This window comes from Microcebus murinus, chromosome 11, assembly GCF_040939455.1.
Source record: "Microcebus murinus isolate Inina chromosome 11, M.murinus_Inina_mat1.0, whole genome shotgun sequence".
Taxonomy (NCBI): Eukaryota; Metazoa; Chordata; class Mammalia; order Primates; family Cheirogaleidae; genus Microcebus; species Microcebus murinus.
In genome coordinates, this window is record NC_134114.1 from 37,685,684 (window position 1) to 37,708,781 (window position 23,098).

General features: G+C 32.1%; 1 protein-coding gene across 2 annotated transcripts in view; it reads left to right on the plus strand.

Annotated features, from left to right (window-relative positions):
- NDUFS4 (NADH:ubiquinone oxidoreductase subunit S4) overlaps window positions 1–23,098 on the plus strand; it is a 109,651-nt gene that overhangs the window by 66,249 nt on the left and 20,304 nt on the right. For both annotated transcript variants that reach the window (XM_012756749.3, XM_012756748.3), the window contains exon 3: window positions 14,558–14,730. In XM_012756749.3, coding sequence (XP_012612203.1) covers window positions 14,558–14,730 — 173 coding nt within the window. The remainder of the gene's footprint in view (window positions 1–14,557; window positions 14,731–23,098) is intronic.

Consider the following 23,098-nt stretch of genomic DNA (forward strand, 5'->3'; position numbering starts at 1 on the left):
TCTCCCTTTATGGCTTTGTGAGTCTCCCTCTCCCCCCCCCAATTCTCTCATTCCCTCTCATTTCTTTCTCTTTTTCTGCCTTCTTTTTTGTCTCTCTCTGGTTTTGGTTCTCTGTCTCATTCTTTGGCTATCATCATTCTTTTCTTTTCCCCACTTTCGTATCTCTTTTACTTTCCTTGTTCTTTTACTTCTCTCCTTTCTTCCACACTGTGTTCCTTTTGCCCTTTTTCTTCTTTCTTCCTTTCACTTTCCCAGAATGAGTAGGGAGCTACATCAGAACCTGGAGGGAGATACAGAGAAGGCCCCAACCTCTAAGTGCTTTTTCTTTTTATTGTCTTATTTCCCCCTTTATAAATAAATGAGACTTGTGGAGACATTTACTAACTGCAAAAAGAAATACTGTGATTTGCACATTATTTGAAATTTTCACCCTAGAGAGATACATGGATAGTGGAAAGATCATGGACTTATTATAGCTACAGCCTTAGATCTTTAATCCTCTCTTTTAACTGTACGACTTCAAGCAAGTTATTTAACCTCTGTGTGTGTCCTTATCTTATAAAGTGAAAATAATACCTTTTAAAATTTGTTTCAAAAGGTAATTGCGAATACCTACATTAAGCAACAGGAGAACACAATTATTTATGTTTATCATTCATTTAAAGTTCTTTTACTCCTTTTTTTTTTTTTTTTGGCTATTTGGAGTTATTAGTTGGCTGTTAGAGAAGCAGCCTGGAATAATTATTCTTAATTGGTTCTGAATTAATTGTGAAAACTATTTTTCTGAGTCACATCTGCTATGCAGATAGTGAGTTGTAGGGGATCTTGGAGCAAAATGTTGTCCTCAGTAACAGTGGGCCTTATTTCAGTCTTGTGTGTTCATTTGTATACATATGTGTATATATAATTGGTAATGATTTTTGTCATGTAACCTGCCTTTTCTAACAGACTATAGCATTAATATCATCTAATATCTATAATAATATCTCATTATATCGTTTCTGACAATTATGTAATTCTTTAATTGATGTATTGATATATAATTATTCCTTCAATGAGAAATCTCTTTAGTCATTTATAATCTATTTTTAATGGTGGAAGTTTAAAACTGTATTACTCCAAAGAAGTTTCTAAAGGCTGTATTCATATTATTATATTTGGTCATTAAAGTCTATGTAATTTTTAAAAAATTTTATTGATTTTAATCGTAATGAATACACATTAAAAATTACATTGTACATCATAAATTATGTAATTTTACTTGCCAATAAAAAAAAAGACATTTAAAAATAATAATGTACATTGTAGAAACATTAATTTGGAAATGATAAAGTAGAATGAAGAAAATTAACCTTACAGTTTTGGTGTATTTACTTCTTTTTGGAATATTTAAACACACTAAATATAATATCCAACATATTTATTTATAACACAAATCATGTTTTATAATTTTATATACTGTTTTTCATTTGTGTACATTATATCATGAATATCTTTCTGTCTTTAAAATTTTTCAAAAACATAATTGCAAATGAATATATAATCTCCCATTGTATGGCTATACTGTAAAATATCAACCAACATGTAGTTACTATACTACAGGTTTATAATTTTTCAAAATTATACACGGTTCTGGAATGAACATCTTTATGACTAAGTCAAATCTTTGATAACATCTTTATTTTAGGATTGATTCTTTGAAGATTGCTAAATCCAAAAGCTTACTATCAACATTTTAAGTATTTTTTTACACCTAGAAGTAACCGATACAGAATACTTCTAGAGAAATTATAACCAATTGATTCTATGTAATTTTATAAATATGGTTCATAGCTTGTGCTTTAATATATATGGTTCCAAGAACAAAAGATACTCCCCTGCCCCTCCCAACCACTGGCCTGAGGCAGGCAGGGATGGATGTCCTTGTTCTCCAAAAGCAGCAGGGATGTTTTAAAGAGACATAAAATATTTTTTGCCATTTTTTTCTGTTAGAATATCATTTGGCATAATGTTTTCAAGATTCATCCATGTTATAGCATGTGTCAGAATTTCATTTGTTTGAAGGCTATATATAATATTCCATTGTTTTTGTTTATCCATTCATCTATCTGGATGGAAAGTTAGGTTGCTTCTGCCTTTTGGTTATTGTAAATAATGCTGCTATGCACATGGATGTCCAAATGTCTGTTCAAGTCCCTGCTTCTAATTTTTTGGATTAGAATTATTGGATCATGTGGTTATTCTATGTTTAATTTTTTGAAGAACAGACATACTGTTTTCTACACTGGCTGTACTATTTTATATTCCCTCATGTGCTTGTTGGCCCATTTATATATCTGCTTTGGAGAAATGTCTCTTCAAGTTCTTTGTCCAGTTTGAATTGGGTTGTTTAGGGTTTTTGTTGTGCTGTAAGAATTTCCTGTGTATTTTGTATATTAATCCTCTATTAGATGTCCTTTGATGCACAAAATTTTTTATTTTGATGAAGTCTCTATCTGTATTTTAATTTTGTTGCATATACTTTTGTTATTTCTTGGTGAGGAGCCAAGAAATCTTCACCAAACTCATTGTCAGGAAAATTTCCCCTTATATTTATTCTAAAAGTTTTATACTTTTATCTGTATGTTTAGGTCTTTAATCTATTTTGAGTTAACTATCACATATGGTGTGTAGTAAGGATTCAACTCCATTCTTCACATTTGGATATCCAGTTTTCCAATTACCATTTGTTCATGCTTTCCCCATTGAATGGTCTTAGCACTTTTATTAGAAACCTATTGACTGTATAGGTGAGGGTTTATTTCTGGGTTCTCTATTCTATTCCATTGGTTTGTCTATTACTCTATGACAGTACCATATTGGTTTAATTACTGTAGCTCTGTAGTAAGTTTTGATATTAGGATGTGCAAGTCCTCTAACTTTGTTATTTTTCAAGATTGTTTTGAAACAAAAATTTCATATGGCTTTTAGGATGGATTTTTTATTTCTGCTAAACATGCCATTGGAATTTTTTAATAGGGATTACACTGAATCTGTAAATTGTTTTGAGTAATGTTATCTCAACAATATTAAGACTTCTAGTTCATGAACTCAGGATGTCTTCCCATTTATCTCTTTAATTTCTTTCAACAGTGTTTTGTAGTTTTTCCACATACAAATTATTTTGTAAAAACGGCTTCCTTAATGAATCTTTACTTTTTAAATCAGCCTTTAACAACTTGCTCAGTTATTGATGCTCTCAATTCTACATTTTGGTTAAGTTTATTCCTAAGTATTTTATTCTTTTCTACACTATTGTAAATGGAATTATTTTTGTAATTTCCTTTGTAGATTGTTGATTGTTTTTGTATCAAAGTCAACTAATTTTTGTGTATTGATTTTATATCCTGCCACTTTTCTAAATTTATTTGCTCTAACAGGTTTGTGGATTCTTTAGGGTTTTCTACATATTAGATCATATCATCTGGGAACAGAGATAGTTGTACTACTTCTTCTCACTTTGGATGCTTTTTATTCTTTTTCTTGCCTGATTGCTCTGGCTAGAATTTCCATTACTGCATTAAATAGAAGTAGCAAAAGTAGACATTGTCTTGTTCCTTACAGGAAAAGCTTTCAGTCTTTTCCATTTTCTTTTATCATCTTTATATATGTATGTAATGTGTCTTTCTTAAGACTACTTTTAAAATCTAATTTTATCTTTAAATTTTAGAAACTCAGTGATTCTGTATTCCTGTGTGGTTTGCTTTACATTGATCTTGGTTGATTCATTAAGATTCTTGGTTCAGTAAGATTTGGGTTTTTTTTTGTTTTTTTTTTTTTGGTTGGTCTTTTTCATCAATTTTGGAAATTTTTTAGTTGTTTTTTGTTTTGTTTTGTTTTTTGTTTTTTATATTTCTGCTTCAATCTCTCTTCTCCTTCTGGAATTCTAACACTTATATTGTACTGTTTATTATTGTCCAACCAATCATTGAGGCCAAATTTATCTTATTTCCAGTCATTTTCTTCTGTATGGTTCAATTTCGTTATTTTCTATTGCTCTGTCCTCAAGTTTAATGATCTTCTGTAGTGTTCTATTTTCTATTAATCCTATATACTATTTATCATTTTAGATATTATATATTGCCTTTTGTGAAAAGTGTCAATATATTTCTCAGTTTTAACATTTCTATTTGGTTCTTTTCTATAGTTTCCATTTCTCTGCTGAAATTCCCCATCTGTTCATTTTGTCCATCTTTTTTCTTTAAATCTTTAAACATATTTATAGTAGCTATTTAAAACCTTCACTAATTTTCATATCAGTATTGTTTCAGGGTCTGTTTCTGTTGAAATAGTTATTGTAGTTGTATTGAAGTCAGATTTTCCTGTGTATGTATGCATCATTTAGTGATAATTGTATAATTGATATTCTGATTGCTTTGCTATTAAGAGTCTAAATTTTGTTGTCTTTTTTTATAGAACATTTAGTGTTGTTTCAGCAGTTATTGCTTGATCAACTTGATCCTTTTAGTGATTATTATTACATATCGTATGTGTGATTGTACAATTGCTCTGCTTCTAAGATTTGACATTTCTTGTGTCTCAGTTGAATGCCTGGAGTGTTTAGCAAAGTCTCTCCACTGTGGCTTGTTAGAACGTACCATTACCTGTCCTACTTCACAGATTCTCATTTTTCACAAAGAGCATGCAGATTTCTGAAGCTTTTTTTTTTTTTTTTTTTTTTGAGACAGAGTCTTGCTTTGTTGCCCAGGCTAGAGTGAGTGCCATGGCATCAGCCTAGCTCACAGCAACCTCACACTCCTGGGTTCGAGCGATCCTTCTGCCTCAGCCTCCCGAGTAGCTGGGACTACAGGCATGCGCCACCATGCCCGGCTAATTTTTTTATATACATATCAGTTGGCCAATTAATTTCTTTCTATTTATAGTAGAGACGGGGTCTCGCTTTTGCTCAGGCTGGTTTTGAACTCCTGACCTTGAGCAATCCGCCCGCCTCGGCCTCCCAGAGAGCTAGGATTACAGGCGTGAGCCACCGCGCCCGGCCTGAAGCTTCTTTTTTGCTTAATGTCTTCTCTTCGAAACTCTGCACCACAAATGCCAGTTACGTCAGCACCTCTGAACTGCAGTCACTACCTTTTCTGTTTAGTGATGCCGTTGTGTTTTGCTTGGGCTTCACCTATCTACACCATAGTCTGAGATGTGCCCCCAAGCATAAAACTGAGACAATTGTAGGAGTACAGCTTGAGTTTTCCTTTCAGGGATCACAGTACTACATTGTGACAATTCTTTTGTAAAATTATTTTGTAAAAATGGCTTCTTTAATGAATCTTTACTTTTTTAACTAACTTTTAACAACTTGCTCAGTTATTGATGCTCTCAATTCTCTTTATAAAGCATGCTAACATCCTTTACATACTACATATATGACTTACTTGAGGCGTCATTTTAGTATACTGCCAAACTTTAGCTCTCAGTTATTATGTTTTACCAAGAGTCAGTGTGCTTATTTCCATACCTGTCTCTGCCATTATACTTGACATTATAATTACATAATTGAATTAATTGAATATTATAATCTGATGCTATATGAGGACAAAAGAGTTCTTCTATAACAGTTCTGTTGAATACTTTGAGAAAATGATAAAGGTGAATTTCTAATGATGGGGTTCAAGACACAACCCCAGAGTATGGCACCTTGGCATACTAAATATTTTATGAAAAAGGCAAAAGCAAGAAAGTCACTCTGATCTTCCCTCTGCCTGTCTCTCATGAAGTAGGTTATAAAACCTAAGAAGAATTTTTGACTTTTGCGTGAAGCAGGTCATAAGATCTTTATGTGAAAGGTGTCCTCCCTGTGTCTGGAAGAAAAGAATATCCTTATCTCTGAAGGTGAAGGGTCACAGACGAATCTGAACAAATAGGCCTTGTTAAATTTTCCCCATTTATTATCATTAAATCATACCTTTTTTGCCCTATTTTATTTCTCCACAGGTTTAAATGTTTCTTTGGGTCTTCATTTCCTTATGAAGTCTCTTATGTCACATGAAACTTATATTAAATATATTTGTATGCTTTTCTCATGTTTATCTGTCTTTTATTATAGGAGCCTCAGCCATGAACCTAAGATGGGTAGAGGAAAAGATATTTTTTTCTCTCCCTATACTAATAATTTCTGTTAATGTAGGAGAGGTAAGACCTTAAAAGATTGTGATATTAAAGGAAATCATAAAATCCTAGACATATTTTGGACTCAGATTATTTTACATTTTTATATTCTCACTTCACATTTATAAAACAAACTGTAGGCTAGGCATGATGACTCATGCCTATACTCCTAGCACTTTGGGAGGTTGAGGCAGGAGGATTGCTTGAGGCTAGGAGTTCAAGACCAGCCTGAGCAAGAGTGAGACTCCATCTCTACAAAAAATAGAAAAATTAGCTCGGCGAGATGGTGCGTGCCTATAGTCCCAGCTGTTTGTGAGGCTAAGGAAGGATTGCTCAAGCACAGGAGTTTGAGGTTGTAGTGAGCTATGATGATGCCACTGCACTCTTGCCCGGCAACAGAGAAAGACCTTGGTCTCACAAAAAACCAAAAACAAAACGTTGACACCATAAATTGTAGATGGTGTATTTCTTGCTAGTTTATAGAAGAAACACTTAAGATTCTAATCACTGGAACTATATTCAAAGAAAAGGAATTGCCCTACATCAGAAGATTATTAAGAGAATCCATATATATGCTTTTTGCATTATAATGTTTAAGGTGTGTTTATATGTGCACACATGCATGTTTTTATTACTTAGTGTTTCCCTTTTTTCCCAAATATATTCAAGTAAGTGACCTGCTACCAGTTCCTAATAACAGAAAACTTCTATTGCATAGTTTAATTCCTATGCTAAGTTAACAAGGAATTAACTTATACTTTTTAAATATGTTTGCAGTCTAGTTTTATTTGTATGCCACTGCCTCATGAATATTTCTTGATTAGATCAGAAGCATTCAGCTTTTAGTTTTTCAGTTTCCTTTTCAGATGTAATTAATTTCATTTATTAAACTATCACTTGATTTTAAGAAGTTTATTTATGTTCTCTTCCTTTGGCCTGATGTTATTCAATGATTATTTCATATTTAGTTCCCTGCTGCCAAGCCTTTCGTTTTTATAACTCTTAATATGTGTTGTGTATTTGTCAGCATTTTAATTTATTACCAGGTGATGAAGAGTAATATTTGATTAAGAAATAACAGATTGGTTCTTTTGAAAATGTAATGTTATGTAAGTTCCAAATAACTTGTGGCCAAACTTTTCCCCCCTTTTATTACAGCTTCTGAAAATCTACCAGGTGTCCTGAGATAACCACATGACTTAATGATTTAAAAATCAAAAAAATCCTGGTTTAAAAAGCAAAGAAATAAGCCATCTTAGCTATTAAAAGTTATTTTAAATAAGTTATTACATGTTATATTTTTGAAGTATTAAAAATATATTACTTTAATCTTCAAAATACCTTAGTTAGGCATACTGGTTTTCACTGAGGCAGTATTGATCATTCATTTATTTGTTAAGTATAATGTTTTTTAACAACTTCACTTTCAGTTGTTACAGAGTTAATAGAAAACAAAGATTGTTTTAACTGTTTCTTTATAAAAATGAAAAAAGTATTCCAGTGGATTTTCCTGATTTGGGGAAGTTTTGGGGGAGTTTATTTTTATATGATTTTTCTAAAATTGCATTCCTCATAAAGTAGCTTCTTGTTAGACTTGATTTGGCTACGGCATATGTCAAATCAGGTGCTACTATAGGGGAAAAAAGTAATATCTTTTCTTTACCTAAAAATTACAAGTTTCATGCTGATACCCATATAACAAAAGATGGATGAACATGAGAAAAACATGACAATTTTTTTAACCAAAGTTTTACATGACATGAGAGCCTTCAGAAATAAAGACCCAAAGACTCAGGGAAAACTGTGTATTTTTATGCTTGGGTTTGATGAAGAATGGACAGTCCTGTAGAAATGTGACTAGACAAAAAAAGTGGGTATAATCTAATGGTAATAAGCTGGGAGAAACTTAGCAAACCTATTTGTGCAGATTCTTCTCGGTCTCTGGATGTAGAGTTGGACTCCTTTGGAATGAGAGTCTTATGATCTCTTATGACCACCTTTCTGGTGAGGTAGGTCATAGAAATTTTTTATGCCTATGCTCCATGGGAGAGAGGCAGGAAAAGGTCAGAGAGTGACTTCCAAGATGCCATATTTTGAGCCCCATTCCTACAAACTATAATGAACTATAACTTAATGAACTAAACTTGATGAACTATAACTTCATTAAGTAAAAATCTGAAAATATTTGCCATTCCTCTATAATTACAAAGAGATTGCACATTTGTGCAATTGAGATTGAGCAGTTCATTAGATTTTAGATGACTTTCCTTGGTATGCCTTTTTCTTCTGGTAGTAGCAGCTCTTACAAAGCAGTGTTCCAGTTGGATCAATTTTGAGAAAATTTTGATAGTTATTTTTGTTTTTACATGTCAAAAATCAAATTCATCCTCTCCTTTCTAGTTTTATTTGGAATAACACACACTAAATAAAGTCAAGCCAATTAATATATACCTGTTTCTCTGTGCCTTGAGAATATAAAGGGATATTGGCCTACTTATAGTATTAACACATTGTTGGTAGCGATGTAAAATTTTACCTCTCTTTTGGAAAATAATTAGATAACATTGCAGAGACTGGAAATTCCTTCAACCTTTGACTCACTTAATTCTAGTCTCAGTGATGAACTTTAAAAGAATTAGGTAACTGAAGGCTGGGTGCAGTGGCTTATGCCTATAATCCTAGCAATTTGGGAGGCTGAGGTGGGAGGAGTTGGACCCAGGAGTCGACCCAGGAGTTGGACACCAGACTGGGCCATAGTGAGACCTCATCTTTACAAAAAAATTTTAAAATGAGCTGGGCGTGGTGTGCACACCTGCAGTCCCAGCTACTCAAGAGGTTAAGGCAGGAAGATCTCTTGAGCCCACGAGTCAGAGGTTGTATTGAGCTATAATGATGTCACTGCATCCTAGCTTGGGCAATAGAGTAAGACCCTATTTCAAAAAAAAAAAAAAAATTACTGAGAATTTCATTATAGTAATAATCTATACTTAAAAAGCAATAATAAAAAAATTTAATTTTTCAATATGAACAAGCTAAGAAATTATGACACTTTGACTTGATAGATTATTGATGAGGCTCATTAAAAGAAATATGAAGACTTGATAACTACATAGAAAAAAAGAGATGTTATGTTACATAAAAATAATGCAAAATAACTATTGTGTAAAATGGATATGTATATGATAGTTGTTGGTAGGTAATACAAATTAAAAAATGGTTGCTATGGCGTTAAGCATATGGGTATATGTTTTTAAATTTCATTTTAATATCATCGTAATGTTTTAACAGTGTCATTTAAAAATTTTAAGTATCCTGAAGGAATCATTTTCTGCCTCCTTGGTCAGGTATTTTGTGGTAACTTAACCAATGTTGTATTTGACAGTATAATTATTTCGTTATATCCACCCCTTCCTCCCCCATGGGTACACAGATTATAGATTTCTTTCTTTCTTTTTTTTTTTTTTTTTGCTCAAGAAACTGAAATCTACAGATTATAGATTTCTTAAATTAAGGAATAAAATCTAATCTTTATATCCTTCGCCACCCATAGAATAGTTAATTTGGCATAGTAGAATCTTTGCATTTTAATTGAAACAAAGGTAAATAATATCTTATTTCTTTACTTTCATGAATGTCATAGGTGTTTTGGTATGTGGCTACATAAAGTTATTTAACAGATATTGTACACAAGTGTTTTTGACATATACAAGAAATGGAGTATTCATCCCTTATTAAAAGAAAAGTTAGGTTTTTCCCTCCTCCATACTTAAAGCAACTTATTGATTCTAGTTATAAAACTTTCTTTGTAGAATATTTTAATTACTAACTCATATTTTTCAAAGAAGATATTAATAGGATATTTTTATGCATCCTAACACCAACTTCACATTAGTTGTTCACTCAGTCCTTTTAAAGAATGTTCAGTAGTAATTTTCATGCGAAAAGAGATGATGTCTACTCTGATGAACATTGTGTCCAGTGTCTAATACATAGTAGGTGCTAAAAAATATATTGAATGAATGAGAAACACTTTTAGTTGCCCAAAGTAAGAACTTTACATACATTATTTAGTTCTCATTTTACCATAGTAAGCTGATTTTATAGATGATGCAACAGGAGAAGTCTATTAATTTGTCCAAAATTGAGAGTTGGGATTCCAACCCAGTTTTGACTCACCCCTTTGCTTTTAGCCATTGCTCTACTCAATCCAGGATCTAGGAGTAATAAAAATAGTTTGAGATTGAAAAATGTGTCTCTAATTCTTAGTTTTTTTACTTTTTATATGATTAACAGCATCATTTGCATGATCTATTCCTATTATGTTGCCCAGGGCATTTCATTTAAAACTGCACTTTGTAGCCAGGCATAGTGGTGCAGCTACTGGGGAGGCTTAGCCTGAAAGGTCACTTAAACCCAGGGGTTTGCAGTTGCAGTGAGGTATGATCATGCCACTGCACTCTAGCCCACGTGACAGTGTGAGCCCCTCCCTGTCTCAAAAATAAAAGTAAATTACACTTTGGTTCCATGATACCTTTGCCCAGTATGCAAAATGTATAATAACATATGTTGCATTCCAACACTTGATTCATTACTTGGTTGGACTCTTACATCAATTCATTGCTTTAATGTTTGTTAACAAACAAAAATTGTCTCTACTGGCACAACTCATATTTTTACATTTTTTATTATATCTGAATCCCTATGGCCACTGACTTTTTAGAATTCTTTAAAGTTCTCCCATGGACAGTGAATGGATATGATTGTGCTATTTGCCAACTCTGTATGTTTTAACCTATAAAATTTATTTTGTAAAATGTCCTTATTTATGAGACCTTTAATGAGTTTTTTGTTTTAAGAATCTGTGGGTTAACTTGAAAGGAAGTTTTTATTAATAGATTTAAGACTTTTAATGTCTTTCATGGTGAAGTAGGATATAAACACAATCATCAAATTTAGATCAGTTTTAGCTCTAAAATATATTTAAACACATGATTGGTAACAGCCTGGAATAGAACAAGTTTCTATAAGCAATATTTTTACTTAATGTTCCAATATGTGCTCTATTAAAGCTTTTCAACATTGATCCATAATAACAAGCAGTATAGTGAAGTTACTACCAGAAAGCCTGTAAACATTTTGGCTTTTCTGCATATGCTGAGAGATCTAGCAAAAATTCATCCAAACGTGGAAAAACCTTTCATTTAATTCTCTTTATGATAAGTATAAACTGTTAAGGTTAAGTGGGTGGGGCAACCGGAAGTAATTACTAAGGCCAGTGGCATTTTGTGGTTTAATAAAGGCAGAAGCTAATTATTCAGTTTTTATTTAAGTGAAATGGTGCCAAAAAGGAGGTTCCTGCAGAGCAGCTGCACTCCTTCACTGTTACCCTAATTTACCAAAGACACAACTGTCACAAACAAAACTTTTAAACTTGATATATAGCCACAAAAGTAAGGAGTCTTTTGTTTGGAGTGCATGCAGAAGAACTCCTTTATACAAATCAACCGGCAGATGACGGACAATGATGAAAATTTGATTCTTTGAAGTCATAATAGTCATTGAAATGTGTGAAATTCTGGTATTGAAAAGAGAGCGGCCAGCAAGACTCTAAATCCTGGGTGGTTGCAAGAAGCTTGCTGGGAGGTTTTTCTGCATTTTGACACTAACTTCCCATTGCTTGTTCCTTGCTTCCTTTGTTTAAAAAAAAAAGTTGAATTCACAGAAGATAAATGGGGACAGTTGATAACCGAATCATACAGTTTTTATATAGAAAACTAATATTTTATAATGGAAATTGATATTTGAAATAATAAAGTGCATATTCATATATAGGCATATACCTTCATAATGATTTTTAAAATTCTTCCTTTAACTAGACTTGTGAAATGGAAGGTCTGTTATCTCCTCCAAAATATAAAATTGTGAAAGAAATGGTGTTAAGAGTGAACTTTTAAATTATGACATGCATCTTTTCAGTACAAATTTTGATTTGAATGGCTTTAATCTGTGAATTATGATTGATTTTTAAATTACCATTTCTTAAAATAGCATTTGTACATGAAGTTGTGTTTCTGAAACTATTGGGATAGTGACATTATTCCTAATAGGAATATAGATTTCATGCTTTACCCAACTGTTTAAAAATTTAACATTTTAAAATTCAGCAAATCTGTATTTACTTATAGGGTAACTTGTTTTATTAGAATTTATAAATAGTAACTGGTGAGTGTTGAGGTTCTTCAGGTGCCAACTCTAAGGCTTTTCATAACTTACATGATTTTGCTTTTTTTGTAATCATAGAAAATTTATGAATCCTTGTAAATTATTTATCTATTTTACCAATAAAATGAGAAATCTGTAAAAGGTAATATTGATTACCTTATGCATGATACCTAATGCATTTCTATCTTTTATAAGTAGGTTTAAAAAGTCATAGGTGATGCATATTGCAATACAGAAGTAGAAATCTATAGAGAATATCATTAGTTCAATATAGTTTAAATGGTTTGCAAACTTTTTTTGTGTGTGTGAAAGTTGAGTTAGGTAGCTCAGTGAGAACTTAGAGGGAAAGCAAAGCATTGAAGATATAAGTAGAGTTCAACATAGTGCCTCATAGTTCTTTTCAAGTGTTACTTGTTTTAATGGAATCTTAAAGTGAGAGCTTTAGCCCATTGAAATGTGGCTTAAAGAACAGGTTCTTCTGTCACTAGCTGAAGCTGTGTGGATGAAATGATAACAATAGAGTGTCGTGATGCATTTTAAAAGTGTGAGAAATCAGTTTGTCTAGACTGGAGAGTATGCCTACAGGGACTAGGAATTTTAGAACTTCTGTGCCCTTTAGGTGTCAAGTATGTGAGAGGTGCCAAGCCTCTCTATTCTGTCTTAGGCATCAGCTCAGCTGGGCACAGTACCTTACGTGTCTTCTGCAAGCAAAAACAGTGAGTCTATGTCAGGACAACTTAGGCTTCCAAATTCAGAACTTTGAGGGAAGATAGCAAAAAATAATTGCCATAATTTGAAAAGACATGGAACATTGGTAGGTACTAGTTCAAAATATAACGAGCTTAGCAACATTTTGTAGCTACTTATTTTAAGGAAGTTTCCATCCTAAAAATCATTCTGAGCCGAGTCACTTCAAGTTCTTAAGTAGAGGCGTATGCTTTAGAAAGTCATTAAAACTTAAATTCATACCTTTAAAATTATGTGCCAACTGCACTCTTTGTTTTTACTTTAACATAGATGTAAAGAAACTTTCAAAAAAAATAAATGTAGGCACATATTAGAAATGCATATTTGTGTAAATGTTTATATGGATGATTTTGATAGTTTCTCTAAACAGACTGTAACAGAGTAGTCACACCTAATTATTGGTACAGGTGGAAAGGCATTGTGTTAAAAAGAGGATTGGTTGCCAACTAAAATAACTTTAAAGAATTGTTTGTTTGTTTTTTATCTTATGGGTAGAGAGACTAGTTGAATCAAAAATACGCTTAGTGTTTTTCCCAGTACATATTGCAGCACTAAGTAGCTATACTAATTTTTTGGTTTGTAGCATTGCTAGACCACAAATAAACATTAGCCTTCACTAGGGGATATATTACAATGAAGTGAAAATTCAAAAAATGGGTTAAATTTTCTAGTTTTCACAAGTTTGCTGCAATCATTTTCATGTTAACATAAGAATTCTATGCATTTGCCAACTGAGCATCTGTTACTGGATAAAAGCATAGTAAAAGAGAGTTAAGGAAGTTACCATTGTTTTCATCTGACATTTCTGCAAAAATTATGTAACTTTTATGGCTTACCTTTGCAGAATAGATTTGATTACATCATTCTCTCTTCAGTAGGTTTCACCAAAGGGAGATAAATCAAAATGCCAGTTAAAGTTATTAATTGATTTTAGTTTATAAAAAGTTTCAGGCCTCCTTCTGAAGGGAATGCCTTGTGGTAAGCAGTTTGACACAGAAAACACTGGTAATAGATTTTTTTCTATTCAAAATTTAGTTTCTTTTTGTATCCCCTATCTTATTTCCCTTACATTTTTTTCTCCTCTGACTAGTTACATCTGCTCACAAAATAAGAATGTATTAACTACATGCTGTGCTACCAGCAAAAAACTCTTCAGAAATTACCAATACTTTGTTAGACAAAGGGGCCTAAAATTTTTTTTTATGACTTCTGTTCCACTGTTCCCTAACACCAATTCCCAAATATAACATTTATAGGTATCTAATAGTAGTTTATGTGGTAAAATATCAGAGTAGTAGTGAAATAAGCCAGAAAACTTATTTCAATTTATAAACAAATCTGAACAGAGTTGCATGAATATAGGGAACAACAGAAGCACATCAGTGAGTATGTAGGGCTGTTTGAAACATGTTTATTTCTTTTTCTGTAGGATATCACTACTTTAACTGGTGTTCCAGAAGAACATATCAAAACTAGAAAAGTCAGGATCTTTGTTCCTGCTCGTAATAACATGCAGTCTGGAGTAAACAACACAAAGAAATGGAAGATGGAATTTGATACCAGGGAGCGATGGGAAAATCCTCTGATGGGTTGGGCATCAACGTGAGTACTTTGGTTTAACATAAGTATTGTTTTCAACTCTTTGTATAGATTTTTCTTTTAAATATATTGATTTTCAAACTCTCTCCTGTACAATATGGTTATGATGGTACTTTTTGAAAATGTTAGATATCACTGTGCTCAAAGACATAGATTCTACATATTACATTTATATATATCTTTATGTATATATAAGTGTGACTCCCAACAATAAACCATAGGAACAGTTTTTTTCAAAGTACTATTTATTGGATAAAAATGACCGGCATTGTTAGCACTATTAACATACATAGCATACCCAAGCTATGTACACAGTGGCTCCCTCTTTATCCATGGTTTCACTTTCTGCAGTTTCAATTATCCCAGGTACAGTGCAAGATATTTTGAGAGAGACAGACCACACTCACATAACTTTTATTACAATATGTTGTTACAATTCTGTTATTAGTTATTGTTAATCTCTTACTGGGCCTAATTTATAAATTAAACTTTATCATAAGCATATATGTCTAGGAAAAAATAGTATATATAGAGTTCGGTACTATTCGTGGTTTTAGGCATCCACTGTAGGTCTTGGAACTTACCCCTGCAGATAAGGGGGACTACTACTCTGTTAGTCTAAGATACTATGTAAATAGTGTTAAGAATTTAATTACCCTTTGTTTTTAAATTGAAATAAAACTTTATAATATATATTTTGATTGTGAGGGAGGGTGGTAACTAGATGAGTTTAGAAATTAGCTGAATTGAGGGAAACTTATAAGTTTCTGAGATCTTATGATTAATAAGTTACTTTTTACAGTGCATTGGATTAAATTCTTATGGCACCAGTAAAGTCAGTGACCTAAATCTCCATGATGAAATAAGTCCCTAATGTTAAGTAGCAGGGCTGCCTCTAGTTAAATAAAAGCAGCTGCCACTAGAGAAAACATTAGCCAGATAAAGTAGAAAATTGTCATTCTTATTGAGACTCTAGGACATTATATATTTCCAGTCTCTAAAGTAGTTATCAGTTTAAATCATCTGTCTGTAGAAAAGTATAATATTTTAGATTCCTGTCAATTACCTGAGAGAGTTTTTGTTAAAAACATCTACTATGTTATAATTTAAATAATATTTTATTAGGCAATTTAAAAAACATCTGTTACAATTTAAATAATATTTTATTAGGATATATAATGTAGGTATATAGGTATATATAGGTATATAGGCATATATAGGTATATATATATACCTATATGATATATAGGTACAGTTTTTTAGGTATTTTGATGTCCTTTAGATTTTGTTTCATGTAATGTATGGAATATTTTATAAATCACATGCTTCTAGAGACTAAAGGAATTTATAAGGAAAAACTTTATCCATATTCTGTGATTGAAATATTATTCTTTAGAGTCACATGAAATTTTAACATGTTTATCTGTACCCCAGACTCACTGTAACAATACATTCCCAGGAACATTTAGTAATAAATCATTTTTTGAGTATTTTTGCCTTGTATATTGTAGAAACATCTGGGTAAAACACTTTATATAAGAATATAAGTTTGAGTGGTATAGAGGAGAAAAAGTAGTATCTTTTCCTCAATCCATCACAAGACTTGTGGCTAAGGCACCTATAACAAAAGATAGATTAACAAGAGAATAATATACAAATTCACTTACAAGTTTTACGTGTCAGAATGAAGACCCAAACAAATAGGGAAACCTGTGTATTTTTATGCTTAGGTTTGATGAAGAGTGGACAGTTATGCAGAAGGATGATTGGACAAAGGGAGTATGATCAAATGGTAATAAACTGGGGGTGGGAGGATTAGCTAGGCCTGTTTTTTCAGATTCTTGTTTGTGTCCCAGTGTCTTCAGACATAAGGACATTGCTTTCCTCTGGGAATAGAGTGGGCACCTCTGGAATGAAGGTTCTTAGAACCTACCTCATAAGAAAGAGAATTCTGTTATGTCCTGCTTCAGGGGAGAAGGGCAAGAGAAGGACAAAGAGACATTCCTGCTTCTGCTGTTTTCTCAAATGCCCAGGTGCCATATTTTGGGGTAGTGTGTCCTAAACCCCATTGTTTAGATTAATAAGTTTTACTTTCCATGCTTGACAGGTTCACTCAGTCATCATTATAGCACTGCTTAGTCTAGAAATAGCATAAACAATTTTCAAAATATTTAGTGATTATTTAATACTCTGCTGCTTTAAAAGCACACTATAACCTATTGTGCATGAATATGAAAATGCTTTTATTACATATTGATTGAAAATGAGATATGATACATATTTGGTAGGTAAAGATCTTTTCAAAATCTAGTTTTTATGAAGTAAAAAGTTCTTTTGAAATGGTAGACTCTGCAATTGGTTTGTCTGAGGCATGGTTTTGGATCTTTATTAAAAATATATATATATATGTACCCCCATAATATGCTGAAATAAAAAAAAGAAAAAAAAAGAAAAAAAATATATATATATTTCCCTTTTTCTGATATTAAGAAACATCCACTAGCATGAAAAAATAAGAAAAATATTATGACTTTAAAAATTTTATTTCATCTGATTAGAACAGGGACTCCATTTGCCATGTTTACTGATAGTGGAATCAGGGTTATATTTTATTTTTCTCCTTTACATTTTAATGACATAAAAAATATGTAATATTAATTATTGATTGGACATGTTGAATTCTGAGTTCTTTTTGTGAAATATTTGAGACCTTTTATAAACTTGTTGGAATTATAAACTGAAGATTTCTCATGATCATCTAAGAAAAGTTTATCATTTAAGAAATAAACCTGTGTCAAAGATAAATTAATGGCTTGGCCATAGCACCTTGGCCAGAGGGTGCTCAGTCTGCTTATATTTCATTTTATGATTATGTATCTAATATTAATATGGATAGTGTAGGAAAAATATTTAAAATCTGGCTGGATATATCTATGTGGATTTGTATTATTTTTTTAGTTGGGAGAACTATATCTAATGGGAAAAAGAGGAGGTTAATATTTTAAGGTGAATTTTACTGTTGGTCATGATTTTGAGACACGCTAAACGAGAAATGACTGTCTGTCCTATACCTAAAATACATTTTTTCCAAAACTACAAAGTTTCCCAAAATAGGGGATATGGGGTTTGACTGTATTCATTTCTTCTGGTAGATTACCTTTCGCTAGAATTACCACATAGATAGAATGGCTTGGAGGATTTAAGACACCTAACCCTCATAATCTAAGTGTATTACAGAAGGTTAGAAGTGTATAACATAAGAAATATGACAAATATAACAGAGATAATCTTTGTATACCTTTGGAGGTTTTTTCACAGAGTTGCTATTAAATACACTAAAGGGATACTTATTTCATTGAGCAATAGAGTCTATGCTTATGGAGAAGATAATTTTACAAAGTTACTCTGATATTTTTGTGACAGAAATTTGAAATCTTAAATGTTTCCCATAAGTTTTTCAGTGGGAGTTAAGAGGGGGGTTGTCATTGCTTCATGACTATGAATGTGGTTTTATTTTTAAAATGTACTGAATAAATTTCATTGTTATCTGTTTGTCTACAGTATTTTTTTTATTTTGAAAGGCCACTTTTGTTCTAATGTAGGATTTTAAGATAAAAAATCTAAAAACAAAGATCAAGCACATTTAATTTGTATTTTTAAATATTATATTTACATTTCTTTTCTCATCCAAAGTAGAGCTTTTCTTATGCTCTTTCAATTACCTGAATCTTTAAATGTTAGAACTCAAAGGTAGAAGGTTTATCTTTGTATAAATATGAAAAATATGTTAAGATGCAAAGTCATCCCTTGGGTTTGACCAAAGGTTTTTACTGTTTAAATCTCTGTGATACAGTTGGGGGAAGGAGAGGATGACTCATCCTTGTTTTAATATTATAGCTACTTGCCAAAGATGACTATTGGTTATAAATTTTCTATATTTCTTGACAGTCTGTTAGGTTAGTAAATTCTTATCATTATTTCTATAAGCAGGACTTAAGTTTTGATAAAACCTAAAAACAAGACTTTTTTTCTTAGTTATATTAATGTACATTGGCCATTGGACTCAATACTTTTTTGTGTTAATTTCATCATATTCTAAAAGTATGACTTCCATGTTTAATTTTTCATTAGAGAGTTATGAATCTGTCATTCAGCTTCTGGAAATAAGGATTTGTTCCATGTCATCATGGACATAGAAAGTCAACTAATTTAAGCAGAGATGCATACTAATTTAGATGTTACAGATTCCCTCATCACCTAACCCTTAGTATACTTGATCCTCAAGCCTTAGTCATCAAAGTGGACATCATACTAAGGCTTACAGATAGTCCTTTTGCTTATAAGTAAATAACAAATGGAAGTATTGTCTGTACCATCTTTCCCCCTTTTAGTGCTCTCCCCAATGCAAAGGCAATTTATTTGCTTTAATCAGGTGGTGGTTCAGTTTTTTAAAAATTTTAAAACTCAGATTCTGTCTAACGTTCTTCTCATTACTGACTTTATTGAACAAGTAAATGAGTATGTTTGTACTGTAGATGTAAACAATGTAGAATGAGCCATGAAAGTTACAAGTTACAACTCTCCCTCCCCTTTTACTGCCCATGTACCTACTCCCTCCATAGAAGTAAACCCTGATAACAATTTGCTATATACCCATCCATCCTTTTTTCAGTGCATTTTTGTTTATAGGTAACTTTATATATCTTTTGGTAAGATTTTATTTTCTTAATACAATTTTTTTACATTTCTCATCAAAATTACTCCTAGATATTTTACTTTTTATTGCTATTTTGGATGAGGTTTTTTAAAAGTTGATTTTGCATATAGCCACCTTATGCACTGTCTCTAGTTCGCATAGCTTTTCAAAGGATTCATGTTGATTAGTTGTATAATCTAAAAATAATGGCAGTTTGTTTTCTCTTATGCTTATAATTTCTTCTTGCTTTGTTGCATTGGCTAGAATTTGCAAATAATGTTGAATATCAGTGGTGATATCCACCATCCTTATTGCTTCTTTCCTTCTATAGCAGAAATGTTTCTGATGTAATAAAATGAACAAAGTTCTTTCCTAATCTTGACTTAGCAATATATTTTTTTTTAAGTCAGGAATGGCTATTGAATTTTATTAAATACTTTTTTCAACATCTATTGAAGGGTATTTTCTCCTTTATTTGAGTTGTAGTGAATTTTAATTATATATTTCTAATCCAATTAGATATTTTTTAATTGGACATGGATTTACTATTTTTAAGTATATCGCTTAAATATTTGTTAATATGTCTTTAACATTTTTGCATTTAATCAACCAATGGAATTGGCCTATGGTGGGTGGTGCATGTAGGCACACATTATCCTAAAGCAGAACATAGTTTTTTTTGGTCATTGCTCAGATCTTTGACATTTCTTACCTCAGAAATATTTTAAAACAAATCAATATTTTAATAAATGTTTTTTAGACATACTTTTCTATAGTTTTTATTATATATCTCTGTCTCTTATTCAAGTCTATTTACAAAAAGATGACCTTCTGACATTTCTAAATGGAGCTAGTCAAAGTAACATTTAGGGCCATTTATTACTATAACAGCTAGTGCTACTGAAACTGAACAAAATAAGCTAAGCCTCCTAAGTAGAAACTCATTCACTTTCCATTTTCTTTCTTTCAGAAGGCATCTATTAATAGTAAAAATTCTCAGTGCCAGAATGTTTCATAAATATCTTTCATGCAGTCATAGTTCTATTAGGTAATGAGTCAGTTGATAAGTAGGCTTTCTGTTTCATAGTATATAGAACAAAAGGCAATATGCTAACCAATGTTAGATATAATTGATGAAATAATTTTCTGTATTCATTTTATTGGTTTAGTGGTGTTTATTAATGAAACAGTTTATTAATGTCTAGTAAAGTACATTAAAATGGTGTCATTGGAAGAAAAATCAACCTTAGAACTCATTACTTTTATTGAAATTTTATATACATTCAGAAAAGTATAGTTTTGTAAATTTTTTACAACTTGAACATACCCACATGACTAGCACCCAGATTGAGAAACACAGCATTTGCAGTACCTTACCCATCTCATCCTTTGTTCCTTTCCAAAGTTAAACACTATTCTGACTTCTAACACCATAGATTAGTTTTGCCTATTTTTTTTTACTTAATTAAAGAGATCATTCTTTATGTGCTGTCCTGTGACTGGCTTTTTTGCTTAACTTTGAAAGATTCATCCATTCCACATTATTTATTGATGGGCATTTGTGTGGTTTTCAGTTGGGGCTATTATGTATAAGAATCTTGTACATATCTTGTAGTGAATGTGTTACTTTCTAATATGCTAATTAGCCCCTGAATTTTAGTCAGTTAATAAAACATTTTAAGAAATCAGTAATCTATTAATTCTCTGATCCCTTATGCTTCTCTAGTTACTGACAATAGCAATGTGATGAATTTTGTTCTAGCAGACAGTTAAATTACTGATAGATCACCTTGAACCTGTGGAGGATTAATTTTATGCATTGTTAGCATGGTTTTCAATTTTACCGTTAGTCTTTGTCCTAGAACATAGTGTTAAAATAAAAAGACATGGCCTTTTGTTTACCAAGTTCTCGTTCTTACTTGAGACTTAGTCTCCTCTGTAGCAGACAACTGCTGAAGTCTCTGCTCAGTTCTTTCACCCTTCCCAGCTATTGGTTTAGAGCTTGCTCATCATGTGCATTTCAAAAGCTTCCTCCTCTGTGGATTCTTCCTTTTCAGTATTTTCCACCTAAATTTTCCAGTTGCTTGGCAATCATAAACTCCATCTCAGACTCCTTGTGCTAATAAGACTATGGCTTTCTCTTTGAGTTCTCTAAGATCCTAGCTGCCTGGACTGGAGAATACCTTTAAAGGAAACACTATAATTTGGGTAGAATCCAGTGTGGTTCCTCTTTTTTAAAGATAAGAAACTCGAGAGAATTCTTCCTGCTTTTGGTCACTCTCTGGTCTCTTCAAAAAAATTTCTTCTGTTTTGTCTAGAGTTTATAATTACTAGGTAAATCTGATGTACTATTCTGCCATTATCTAAATTGGAACTTCAGCAATTGAGCAAATAAAGTGTAAAATTAAAAGCACAAATTATATTTGTGGAGATTGAAAGAAAATTATATACTGTTGGAGGAGGATAAGGTATGAAAGACTTACTGAAAAGGTTGGTACTCAAGGTGAACGAACCATGAAGGATGGTTGGGATGGACTTCTATACACAGAGAGATTTGAGAGAGTATTCCAAGTGGAAGGAACAAATTGCATTTATAGGAACAGTTGGCAATCTGATTTCACTAGCTGGTTATTTCTCAGGGGAGTAATTAAGAAGAAGGTTAGAAAGTAGTTTGGTTTATATTATATTATAGAAGTGCTTAAATGCCAGGTCAGGAGATTGAAGTTAATGTGGTAGACAGTGCAAACTATTTGAAGTTTTTGAGCTGGGCAGTGTGTTTGGGAGTTGAACGTTAGGAAGATTAATCTGGCAACGTGGCAAAAGGTGGATTGGTCAAGAAAGGAGGCAGAAAGATTAGTTAGGAAGATGTTATGGTAGTTCAGAGAATTAAAAAGGGTATAAAGTGGTGCTGGCAACATACCTAGAAAAGAACCACAAAATATAGGAGATGAAGAATGAAAAGGGTAGAAACCAAGTGACTGGAAGAATGGTGGCTTATTGATGCCAGTTGTTGCTATTTAACTTACATATATTTCTTCATAAAGAAAGTGAGGATAATAATAAAGACTTTACCACTTTTGCAGGAAATAGAGCTCTGGTCTCCTGGCTCCTAAATTTTTTCTGTATTTTTAACTAAGCCAATGTGCCTGTCAACACTCAAATTACTAGATCATATTTATGTTGACACTTCTGTTCTCAGTATAGTTTATTTAACTATCAATTGAGAAATCATGTGTGTTTTGAAAAGGAGGAACCAATGTAAAATAATCATTTGTTATTAGTACTAATATAGCCAGCCACATGAAGCTCTCTTGCTTGCAGGGAAGCGGGTATGATATATAAGATTATAGGGATCTCATAGGAATCCTAGAATAGCAACCATCGTTTATGACCAGAACTTCAGCAGCAGCAATTTGTGGCTTTTCACAACAATGAGATCTACTTACCACATATTCTCTTCTGTGTATATCTCATATCTTTCTACTATCCACATTACTTCCAGAATTTTCCTTTCTATATTTTCTAGTTCTATAATGCATTTCTAAGTGATGATTCAGAGTGTTATATTTACCTGAGAAATGTACAATAAACATTTGCAACAGTGTTCTACCTTGTTATAAACATAAAAATAAAAGTGACATTCCTGAAATGGTTATTTTGTAAAGACCCTATGTA